At 41.0% G+C, this 12,638-nt stretch overlaps 1 protein-coding gene across 1 annotated transcript in view; it reads left to right on the top strand.

Annotated features, from left to right (window-relative positions):
- The window catches only part of PGM5 (phosphoglucomutase 5), a 164,480-nt gene that overhangs the window by 109,122 nt on the left and 42,720 nt on the right, over nucleotides 1-12,638 (top strand). Inside the window, exons 8-9 of the mRNA XM_036330916.1 lie at nucleotides 5,835-5,970; nucleotides 9,782-9,965. Of these exons, the coding sequence (XP_036186809.1) occupies nucleotides 5,835-5,970; nucleotides 9,782-9,965 (320 nt within the window). The remainder of the gene's footprint in view (nucleotides 1-5,834; nucleotides 5,971-9,781; nucleotides 9,966-12,638) is intronic.

Here is a 12,638-nt window from a genome sequence, read left to right as displayed (position 1 = left end):
CTCACACAAGTGCCCAACCTCAATCTTTTATCTGTAAAAAAGAGCTATCAGATTGTGAAAATTAGATAATAGATGTTTAAAATACTAAGTTCAGTGCCTGGTGCTTTGCTATTACTCTTCTAAGAATGGAATTTATCTCACTTTGCAATTCTGCTTCAGGAGCAAGTTTTGTATATGTATTTCCTGTCATATCTGGCTCCAGGAAATGTGTGTGCTAAGGTTTGTGCTGAATGTGCACATGTCCTAAACACCACTGGGAACCTCTTTGAGGGAGGGAGGGAGGGAGTGGCCAACGATCCTGGCTTGCTTGGGACTGAGAGGTTTCCTGGGATGTGGGATGTTTAGTGCTAAAACTAGAAAAGTTCCAGGCAGACCAGGATGAGTTGGTGACCCCCAAATTGACAAAACCCTCACAATTTCCTAGATGAAAATGACAGGCATGATACTGAAGCTGACTCCATCAAGAGCTATCCACCTGGGCAAGGCCAGTGGCATCTATTGAACTAGAGACCAGTGGCTACTTTTCCTCAACACTAAATTTAAACAAAAAGAGGAAGAGGTCTAATTCACTACCCCTAAGCTATCTGCACTTAATAGGGGACATTTTGAATTTTCTTCATGTAAAGCAGTGGCTTTCAACCCTGACTGCCCGTGAGAATCACTCAAGGAAATTAAATAAATACAGCTGCCTGGGGTTCATTGCCAAAAATTCTGAGCATTGGTATCTTTTAATAAGGTCTTTAGGTGATTCTAATGCAGCCTAGTTGAGAACCACTAACCTATGTCCCAGCTTGGAGTCGACAGCAAGTGCAAAATGATTTGTATTTTCCTAACTGGCAGATCCAAACTGTCCTGACCTCAGTGTCTGCTGAGATAACTTAATCGGTTAGTAACATGTGCGATGTTTATTTGAGTTGATTGGCCCATGCCGGGATTTCCAGTTGAAGAAAATGCAAACGGATGACTGAGTACTGTTTTTATTTCCCCCCTTTTCTTTTGTAAGGTCACCATACTTACTGGTATACTACCTCGCTCAAAGTAATAATGGCTTTAAAGCTTGAGAAAATTCAAAGCTTAATTTGGGTGGAAGGGGAACAGAGGTTGTGCCTGATGAGAAAAAAATAGACCCTCTCTTTTGTACCAATTAGCTGGAGTCAGGAAAGAGCTGAGCACCCTCCTTCTGGTATCTGGGTGGGGACAGCTGCTTCTCTGGGCTGTTCAGAGTAAGTCTGAGTGAGCTTCAGGCTAGGCTGGCCTCTGTCCAGGTGAGTGTGAGTGGTTCTTAGAGGCTTTGGGAGTCTAGGTAAAAGCTCCTTTCAGTGTCCTCAACCAAGGGGCAAGCTCTGGCTACACTACCAGCCAGGTATCCAGAGGAAGCAAGCTTCAAAAATTGTACAGATGTTATTCAGTGTTAAAAAGAAATGAGCCCCGGCCAGTGCGACTCAGTAGTTAGAGGGTTGACCTGTGAACTGAAGGGTCACAGGTTCTATTCCCAGTCAAGGGCATGTACCTGGGTTGCAAGTTTGATCCTGGCCCCACTTGGGGCACATGCTGAGGGGAGGCAACTAATGGATCTGTCTCTCTCACATTGATGTTTCTCTCTTTCTCTTCCTATCTCTCCATCCCTCCCTTCCTTCCACTCTCTCTAAAAATCAATGGAAAAAATATCCTCAGGTGAGGATTAACAAAAAACCCCACAGAAATAAAATAAGTAAAATAGAGAGTTATCATTTAAAAAGTAATAATAAAAAATGAGCTATGAAACCTTGAAATTCATCGAGGAACTTTAATGCATATGACTAAGTAAAAGCTGTCAAACTGAAAAGGCTCCATACTTTGAGTCCAACTACATAAATATCTGGAAAAAGCCAAACGAGGAAGAATGATAGAAAGATTAGTGGTTGCCAGGGGCTAGCAAGGAGGGAAGGATGAATAAGCCAGACACAGAAGATTTTAGGGCAGTAAAACTCTTCTGTATACCCTAATGATGGATACATGTTATTATACATTTGTTAAAACCCAGAGGATGTCCAACACCAAGAGTGAACTGTAATGTAAAGTGTGGACTTTGGGTGATAATGATGTGTCAGGGTAGGTTCATCAGCTATAACAGATGTCCCACTCAATTGGGGGATGTTGATAGTAGGGGTGGTAGTATTTGTGTGGGGATAGGAAGTATATGCTAACTCCCTGTACTTTTTGTTCAGTTTTGCTGTGGAGCTAAAACTGCTCTAAAAATAGTCTATTAAAAATTGTACTGGCAATAATGTGTATAAATGCTACAGTAGAATAATTTTTTCTGGGATCTCATGTTTTAAAGACAAAGCAGATATGAACATATGAAGTGAGGAAGTAAAGAAATCCCTTATTTGCTTTTTTCCCCCCAAATAGCTCTTAACATCAATTTCATTATTTATGCATTATTTCTGTTGTTCCATTATTTATGAATTCATTGGTTACTTCTTGTATGTGCCATGACTGGAGATCGAACCCATAACCTTGGCATACTGGGATGACACTCTCACCAATTGACCTACCTGGCCAGGGCCTCAAAGAACTCTTTAACTGTTCACAGAATGTTAGAATTTTGCCTGGTAAAAAAGGGGTGAAATTCAGACTGGGTGAATCCCCTCTCCACATGGCTGTGGGGGCTTTTGATGTGAATCTGAAGCTTTGTTCTCACTACTGGGGTTTTTCTGTGAGATAAACAGGGCCTGTCCTCCAAGCCCATCTTTCCCCAAAGTCAACATTGACAGCTTAGCCGTGGACTTCCTTCCTTCCAGTCCTCACATCCCATGTGATACTGAAGCCTTACAGGACATCCTTGATCCTAATCCTAAGACCTGTGAGCCCCACAAGGAGGGGGAGGGGGTCATATTCAGCCTCTGTGCTCTACAAAGGTATATTAGTTAAACTAAGAAATGGGATCAGTAGGTTCAAAGTTCATCACCTGTTCATAAGTAGCACTGATCCCTTTAATAACCCACTAATTCCGTAAGATACCATAAATGGAAGTAATGTTTTAAAATGTGAATATGGTATTAGCAAAAGAAGGAGAAGGAAAACATCTACCACTTCAGAGATAACTCTTGTTAATGGTTTGTTGTATATCCCCTCCAAAGCACACTGAGAGAATCCAGTGGAAACATCTGTGTAATTGCACCATCATCAGTGTCTCTATCCCCACATCAAAAAGCTGTAAAGAGCACAGTTAATTTTACTTGATCACTGGCCCCTTAGGAATCGTGGCAAATGTATAACTTGTAGGCAAGTATATCCCATCCAACTCACAATCCACTTTTCAGTGGGAAACAAATGGTTGAGGTGTAGAGATTTTGTAAATCCTGCGAAAAGAACTTTATGTCTCTTCACCACTAAATTATGACACTTTATCTCACAGTTAATAGCATCGAATGGCTGTATCTCCAGGTAATGTAATCCCTCTGGACATGCAAAGTATGCAAAGCCCATGTTTTAGAACAAAAGGGTATTTTTCTCTCGCCAGTAAATGAAAGGATTTTTTAGCTATAAAAGGACAAAAGGTTTTAAAATTATTCCACTGGGCAAGGTTTTCTAGATTTTTTTTTTGGGGGGGGGGGCACTTGGCCTTGGAGCTAGCCCAGCACCTTCAGTCTCCTTCCATTTTTGTAGCAGCGTAAAGAATTTGCTGAATGAGACTATAGTTACTCCATGGTGTGATGATTAAATCCCAGGGTCGTCTCAGTATACAGGCAGCTGCCACCAGCCGTGTAGAAGATATTCCTTTTCCTTTAAATATCTTCACTGCCCTCTCAAGGTTATATGTTTTTCTTTTTGAGGAAAAACATTTACTTTTTAACACTAATTGTAGCAGGAAGGGCAAAGCTTCACTAAGAAATTGTCCAAGATGTTTAACTTAACTAAGGTATTGTTACAGCATTTTCCAGGTTTAAATGGCTCTGTAACACCAGGTCTCCCTTTTTTATTTTCTCTATATGCTTCATAGCCCTGAAACCCAAGAGTGCCATTGTCTACTGTAGTTGCTCTATTGCAAGAAGAAATGGTCCACTCCCTGGTCCCGTTCCCTTCTTACGATATTGCTATTGCCAGAGACAGAGGATAAAGTTATATGAATAATTGAGATCAGTTTGCCTCGAAGTGTGTATTGAGGAGTCAGCACAATGTCCAGTGCTTTAAGTCAATTGTCAGCAACAAAATCAACAGCAACCACTTGTGACATCCCAGTCACTCTTCTAAATACCTAGGCACATTTAGTCGCTTCATCCTGACAGTAACCCCGGGAGGGGGGGGGGGGGTGGAGGTCATTACTATGTTGCAGATGATGACAGAATGGCACACAAAGGTAAATAGCTGAGCCAGAATTTGAATATGAACAATTTGACTTGAGAGCCTGCCCTCTGAACCTAATTAAATTGATACGACAACCCTGAAAGATTGGTGTCTCCATTTTACAGATGAGAAGTTGGGGCTCAGAAAGATGAACATCTTTGCAAGAACTTCTCACACCTGGGAAGTAGCAGAGTTTGGTTTAAAATCCTTATTCCAAAGTCTTCCCACGTTTCTCATACTGTAACATCTTCCTTTGTATTCAGGGCTTTATTCACATCAGAGAGAGCTTATAATTGGCCTATGACATATTTTTCTGGATTCTTTCTGTACAGGAAGCTATCTGTTCAGATTGTACTCTTCATTCTTGTAAATACCACAATATGAACTGCATCTCTTTCCATATAAATAGCTGTAGGATTAAGCTTCCCAGTTTATTCCTGCCTCAAGGACTATGGTTGCTGTGCCTCCGCCTGGAATGCTTTGAACTGAGATCTTGACTTGGCTGACTCATTCATCTCAGGTGTAAGCTCAGAGGTCATCACCTCAGGGGGCTGACCCTGACTACCTGTACTGGTTTCCTAAGGCTCCAATAACAATGACCACAAACTGGGCGGCTTAAAACAATAGAAATGTATTATTCTCTCATAGTTCTGGAGGCCAGAAGTCCAACATTGAGGTGTTGGTAGGGCCATGCTGCCTCTGAAGGCTCTAGGGGGGAAACCTTTCCCTGCCTCTTTTAATTTCTGGTAGCTTCATGCATTCTTTAGCTTGTGGCAGCATAACTCCCATTTTTGCCTCTCTCTGTGACTCCTCTTCTAAGAATACTTGTTATTGGATTTAGGGCCCACCTGGATAATTCAGGATGATCTCATCTCAAGATGCTTAATATATATGCCAGACTATTTCTCCAAATAAGGTCACATCTAAAGGTTCTGGGTGGATATATCTTTGGGGGGCGGGGGCGGGGTGCCATTATACCCTACTCTAGGTAAACTACATTATAGTTAAAGCAGTCTTTGCCGCAGTCACACTCTGACATCATCACCCAGATCATTTTTTTCTGAGCCCTTGCCTTATTTGATGCATCTTGTTATCTTGTTATATTTGATCTTAGTGAGATCAAATCTTTAATCTGTCTACTCTTCTTTGTTACCTGTCTCCAGCTTCATGAGTGTCACTTCTGTGTCCTTGGTGCCTGCACCAATGCTTAGTATAGTGTAAAAATCACCAAATAATTACTGAATGAATAATACCATTGGACAAGTGTGCTGTCAGCTTGGCTCCTTTCAACAATCCATTGGATTTTTAAAATATTAGTGTATGTTATTTGAATTTCAGTTACATGTTTTTTGAAATGTAAGTATATTATGGAGCATGTATTTAACACAATGAATAAATATATCCGGCCATTTGAATGTAACAATTGCTAACTGGTCTTCCTGGTTCGTTTAGCTTTTACTTTACTCCGGGAACAATCCTCAGCAGAATATTTCTTTCTCCCCTAGGCTCCGATCACCTCCGGGAGAAAGATGGCCTGTGGGCTGTCTTGGTCTGGCTCTCCATTATCGCTGCCCGGAAGCAGAGTGTAGAGGAAATTGTTCGAGATCACTGGGCCAAATTTGGCCGCCACTACTATTGCAGGTGAGAAGGGTAAAGGTCTCTGTGTGGACACTGGGAACTACTCTTAGAGAAGGTTTCTAAAACTGGTGGCCTAGGACCTTAAGAAGGAGGCATCTTTGAGGAAGATCTGAGGAACACAGAGGATAAAGCTGGATAACCCCTAAGAGGTGGTTGGGGTGGAGTCAAGGACTACCAAACTGGAGGGTTCAGATTTCCTCTCTCCCAGTGCCATCCCTCTGTAATCTTTCCATCAGTGCCAATAAGGTGGGCAGTCATCTTGAGAGGGAATCTGAACTGCAGAGCCTTGGAAAGTTGTTTGGTACTCATAAGTTGTACAGTCAAACCAAGGGCTTTTCTTGCTGGCTCTCCACCCATAATTATCAAGAAAGGGGGCAGAGGGCAGGCAGACAGAAGCCGTGACAGGAGGGCAGGGTGCTTTTGTAATCCTCTCCCTACCTTTGTCTTGTCTCCCACTAATGGTCCACGCCATGTCTGAGATGCCTGAGTGGCGCCCTCTGTAGGAGCCACATGATTCGGAAGTCCTAGATTTTGCTAAGTTTATCCCCATAAAAGGAGGCACAGAAAAGGGAAATATTACCCTGGGAAGGAGGAAGGGAAAAGGTCAGTGGCTAAAAGCTTTGGGTTGGGGGTCTCTACCACTTTTCTGTTGTTGAAGTAAGTGAGGGGACAGTCTTCTCGCTGTGTGGTTGCCTGCTAAATGTGTGTCGCTAGTACTCAGCCATGGTTCAGAGGAAACTGGTAGGAAAGGGTGTTAGGAAAGAACATGGGGATGGAGCAAGGGAATTCTTGGGTAGTCTTACAGGCTCTCTATTAAAAACAGACTGTGGCTCATCTGCTTTGCTTATGAATAGTTAATTCCTTTGGATGTTTGATTGTGTTTCAAGAGCTTGAGGGACAGAAAGAAAGCTTTAGACTTCCCTTATAAGGTGATTGTTTCTTCTCTTAAGAGGTCATTTACTTAGATAAATATCAGAGAATAAGGAAGCCTGTGATTGCACTCATTAAAGTGAAAGAAACTACGTTGCTCTGACAAACGTAGACAATGCCATAATATTTTTGGTTCCTGTTTAGTCAAGAAGGCTAAGGATGTAAGAGTCTGCAAACCATCTCAAATTATTCATTGTGTCATAAAATAAGGACTCTCAAGACAGGTGGGAACTTAGTTTACCCCCTAGTATTTCTAACAAGTGCCCAAAAACCCTGCTTCTTATGGACTTTTCCTTGGCCTACTAAGAAGCTAATTGGCACAGCAAATCCTTCAATTGAATAAAGCTGTTTTTTAAAAGTCCAACCTGATAAAATATATCATGATTGCTAACCTCTGGCTTAGTGAGATTGCTGTGAGAGAGGGATGTGTTTCTCATAATTTGTGGAATGATTATCTAGTTTTTTTTGCCAGTGTTTTGAAGACATAGTGTTATGATAAGTGTATATAATATAGTTCACGTTTTTGTGGCCAAGAGCTTACGTGATAATTACCTTTTTCATAACCAATACCATATTAGAGAATATAAAGCAATGGAGATTTGAATTCTTGTTGGACACTGTTTTATGTTTTAGGTTCTGTCCAAAAAATCATAGAGATAAAGACAGAGGGAGGAAAGGTAGAATGAAAGGTGAACATTTCCTTCAGCCTCCAGCTAATGCAGATTGAAAGGTACTTGTGAAATAAGATGGTTTCTAGCCTGTTTTCTTAGTGGGGAGGAGATAGTCAAACAATTTTGGTTTCATTAATACTGAGTCTGAAGTTGTATCAGAGAACCCAAATTATTTTCCTTATGTGAATTGACCCCAGCAGTTCTTCATTTAAAGGTTTCTTCCCTGGAATATGTGTTAGTGATGGGGTAATCAGAGGGGGTTGTAGTCAGAGGGGAAGGACCTGCTTGTGTATGACGATGAGCATTTGGGCTGGCTGGTCTGATGACTTCAGCCATAGACTGACTTGATCTGTTACAATGTTAATGGATTTTCTCAATTTCTGAATCACTTTCAATGCCTCTTTATCTCCTAAGAGATTCTCTTAGCCCAGTGGTTGGCAAACTGCGGCTCGCGATCCACATGCGGCTCTGTGGTCCCTTGAGTGTGGCTCTGCCACAAAATACCACGTGCGGGCGCGCATGTACAGTGCGATTGAAACTTCGTGGCCCATGCGCAGAAGTCGGTATTTTGTGGAAGAGCCACACTCAAGGGGCCACAGAACCGCATGTGGCTCGCGAGCCGCAGTTTGCCGACCACTGTAGACTTGGTCCATCATCCCACCCCTTTCTGCTTAGTCTTTTACCTTCCCCAAAAGACTATCTTTAAGAAAATCTAGGCTCAGAATGCATGCAATGATGAGAAAGAATGTTCTGAGTTCCATATTTTTTTGTTTCTGAGTTTGGGGAGGGCACACCTTGTGTTAGGAAGGAGAGAAAAAAAGATAAGGTTATAGGTTCAGGGGTCCCATTGTTAGACATGGTATCATTTCATGTTCTGAATTTTGGCTACTACCCTGATCTTTACTTAAAAATATTGGGTAGAAAAAAGTGAAACAATCATTCAGATATTCCTTCTTTCATTTCACTCTGAGAATTCACATTTTCCCCTGTGTTACAGGGAGCCCAAATATGAGGTCCCAACACCACCACTTGAGCATAGCTGCCCATCGAAAGGGCTTGCTTCTTAAACAGAACATTCTGGTTGTGCCATCAGACATTGAGAAAGACTCTACAGTTTCTTTATGGTAATGACTAAGAATAAAAGTAATTAGCAGTTAAACCATTGGTGTCTGGCACTGTGCCAACTACTTGGTATCCATTATCATATTTAACCCTCATAACAAGAAATGAGGTTGGTGTTATTTTCAGACATTTTTTTTGCCTAATCATGTTTCAGCCCCATTGTTACATTTGATGAATGAGTACTTTTGGCTAAGAGGACTTTTTTCTTTTTTTTTTAATGGAAAAATAGTGATATTTCTTCCAAGTTTCTAGGAGACTTTTATGGTATGTTGAACTCCCTCTTTCTCTCTTTACCTCCCTTGATTCGTCTCTCTCCTTCCTTCCTTCTCTTCCTCCCATCTTTTATTCCACTACTCACAAAGCACTTACTACTTATCAGAAGCAGCCGAGAGCAAAACAGGTAAGGACTCTGCCCTCCAGGAGCTTATAGCTTTTGTGGGCAAAGACAGACAAGAAATAATAAACAAACAATCAAGGTAAATACAAATTGGGATAACTACTAAAGAAAAATGAAAGGGTGATGAGAGAGAGGACATATAGAGGGAAGCTATCTCAGATGGACCTTCAGAGAAGGTTACTTTCTGGAGTTGACACTAAGTTTGAAAACTGAAGGAGAGAATACTAGGTAATTTGAGTAGCTGGGGGAAGAATATACTAGGTAGAGGGAACAGACAGCAAGAGCAAAGGCGAAGAGTGCAGGGTCTCTGAGAATGGAGAGAAGGCCAGTGTGGCTGCAGCATAAAGAAGCGGGAGAAAGTGGGACAAAGTCACAGTCAGGAGGTGGGCAGGGTCACATTCCCTTATAGACTATGGCTAGGGTTTTGAGTCTTGTTCTCAATGTGATGGGCACTTTTGGAGGAATTTAAAAGGAATGGAGTGACATGACGATTTTTACACTACCACTCTGACTGCTGTGTGGAGAATGGATTATAAGAGCCAGGTGGAAGAGGGGAGATTAGTTTGGAGGTACTTTTCTGTGTGGTTTTTCCTTGAAAATAAAACCAATCATGAGATGACCATAAGAGGTTCACTTAATTGTTCGTTCTCGAATTAAGTTTGTATTCATCCTGTATCCTGCCCTCCCTCACCAGGTTTGACTATGAGGGGCTAGAGCCCAAAGCGACATATTACATCATGAGGGACTTGGAGGCCGTGGTCACAGACAAGTCCTTCATCGGCCAGCAGTTTGCCGTGGGGAGCCATGTCTACAGTGTGGCAAAGACAGACAGCTTTGAGTATGTGGACCCTGTGGATGGCACTGTGACCAAGAAACAGGTACTTGCTAAGAAATCATCAAAACAAAAATCATCAAAATATCAGGCAGAGCCAGATGCCAAAATGTCCTAGTGTTTAGGGATGATGTACTCTGAGCCCTTCATTTTATAGATGAGAGCCCTGTAGCCAGGAGAGGGAAAAGCCCTTGGTGAAGGCTACCTACCTAGTGAGTGGCAAAGGGTAGTTTAGAGCATGGGGCCCTGAATTTCTGTCTGGTATTCTTTCTACTTGGTAACTAATGGGCCAATATCTCAAACAGGTAATAGACCCAACACTTCTTTCTGAAATGTTTGTACCTGCAGGCTCTCTATGTGGTGGCCATTACTGGTGATGGGTTCAGTTAAGTTTCCAGGAGCAAAAGATCCTTTTCCTTGGGACCCCCAGGTGCAAGAATGTTTCCCCTTTTATGATCTTTTGTCATTGAGGAATGAGAGGAGCTTAGCCAGATGGGTTTGTTACTCCTGGTAGGGGAAGAAACAGTTAGAAAATTTGCCACACCAAACCCCAAAGAGAGATTTATGGTTGAGAATTATTGATGGTTGAGAATTATTATCACCATAGATAAGTGGTGGAATTAAGCACAACTTCTGTTATGGTCTCATCTTTGTGAATTGTGTAAGAAAAGTTGAAAGCTATTACAATTATTTTATTCTCAGTTTTGTTTGTTTATTGTCTGTGGCAAATACTGACTGCTTTCAGTAAATTTTAACATTTACAGTCTAAGTAAGATACTCTGAGTAACATTAAGAGAAGTTCCACTCTAAAATCCCCAAATTCTTATCTTCTTATACATTCTTCATCAAGTATAGATGACAAAATAAATCAGAAGCTGTAAAGTTTTGGGGACTAAATATAATATTTAAGTATTAATACTATTTTAAATATAATAATATTAAAGTAATAATGCTATTTTTATTTTGGCCAATATTTCATTCATATTTGTTCCTCTAGGTTATCCTGACTTGCAAATGTTCCAAAATTCAATGTCATCCTGTTACTCTCTTGATATTCTCTCTCTGGTCTGCTTCGTTTTATGGTGATTTTTCATCTCTATCAAAATGTCAATCTTTCATCCTTAGAAGGCCTCTTATGGCCAGACAAAAAGATTACAGTCTTACTTTGGAAAGGTCTAAGGTAGTGAAGGAAATGGTGGTTACGAAGTTTAAAGACCCAGAATTGAATTCTACCCCTGCCAGTTACTAGTGTCTGACTTTGGCAAAGTTGCTTGATTTTTTTGAGCCGCAGTTTCTTCCTAATCTGTAAAATATCTGGCACAGAATTGTTTTAGAAATGGAATGAAATAAACTATGCAAAAGCTCATAGCTATCCTTGACACAGGGAGTACACAGTACATTTTTTGTAGCTATGTTTTGTTTCACTCCAGGATGCTTTCTTGACTGGTTTGAATTCTCTCCAAAATAATACCAGTGATTCCCTGGAAATGTGCAGCCAGGAGCTCAGCACATGGCGTCTTGGAGCCTCTATGCTTTGGATAAGTCCTTTCCAGTTTTGTACCATATTCCCACTTGAATTTTACATAAGGACCTTGGGGCTTTTTTTTTCTCAAAGCCAGGGCTCATTTTGTTGTTACTGTAAAATTTAAGAGTTGTAAACTACATGCTTTCTAAAGTATCTTTGGATGGTTTCCATTCACCCCTGAGGAAGGCTTGCGCACCATCCCTTGAAGGGATCATCTAGTCAATGCTGGTTCTGGATTTTATCTGTTCATATAAAGCTTGTCTGTTGAGCTCATTTGTTTTGCTCTTAAATCCACTAATACTCTACCATTTTCTTCTTCAGTGCACTTAGCATTTGGATACTTTTCCCCTGGCTTTCCTTTAATTGTTCACATCAGGCTAATTGCTCAGTGAAGTCTCAAGTTTGGACATTTATTTATTCCATATCCCCTCCCCTCTAACCCTGAATACTGGTTTCCATTTTCACTCTGGAATTTATTGATATTTTTTCTTTCCACACTCTTTCATCTGAGCTCAGATGTGGCCATAAATAGATAAGTGCTACCAGAACCTGCTCTCAGGAGCTGCTCTGAGACAGAAGGAAGGTTGTTCATCTTTCCAGATTCCAGGATCCATGTGACATCTTCATTAGCTAGTGGCCCTGAGTCACACTGGAGCTTCTCCACAGATCCGGATTTGGCCCAGTAAGGGTTATGAGAGGCCACTAACACTCAGTGGTGTCCCGTGGTCAGTAAGTCACAGGTGGTTCTTTGACCACAATTGGCCCCATTGGTTTAGAGGGGGAATTCCTGCATTGTGCGGCTGTTGCTAAACTTCCACAGTGGAGGCCCACATCTCAGCATTCTTGGGATGGCAGTAATTGTCAACATTTAATTCCAGGGACAGTTGAGTCTAGGGAACACTTTATGCACCACTGTTGCAAAATAAACTACTCCTTAAAGATATATTTGAATTTAAACAAACTAGCATTATTTTAATATAATCATAAGGTACGTTGGTGCATTTATTCAATAGGTATTTCTTGAGAGACTACCCAATGCATAATATTAGTGTGTTTTTTTTTCATGGTGCAATTTTTAAAATACAAGTATATAACAGCTTTATTGAAATATAATTCACCTACCATATAATTCATCCATTTAAAGTATACAGTTCAATGGTTTGTGGTATATTTATAGAGTATATTCACTGCCAT

Source organism: Myotis myotis, unplaced genomic scaffold, assembly GCF_014108235.1.
Source record: "Myotis myotis isolate mMyoMyo1 unplaced genomic scaffold, mMyoMyo1.p scaffold_m19_p_12, whole genome shotgun sequence".
In the NCBI taxonomy this organism is placed as follows: Eukaryota; Metazoa; Chordata; class Mammalia; order Chiroptera; family Vespertilionidae; genus Myotis; species Myotis myotis.
The sequence above is the reverse complement of the archived record's forward strand: the minus strand, read 5'-3'. Positions and strand labels throughout refer to the sequence as shown.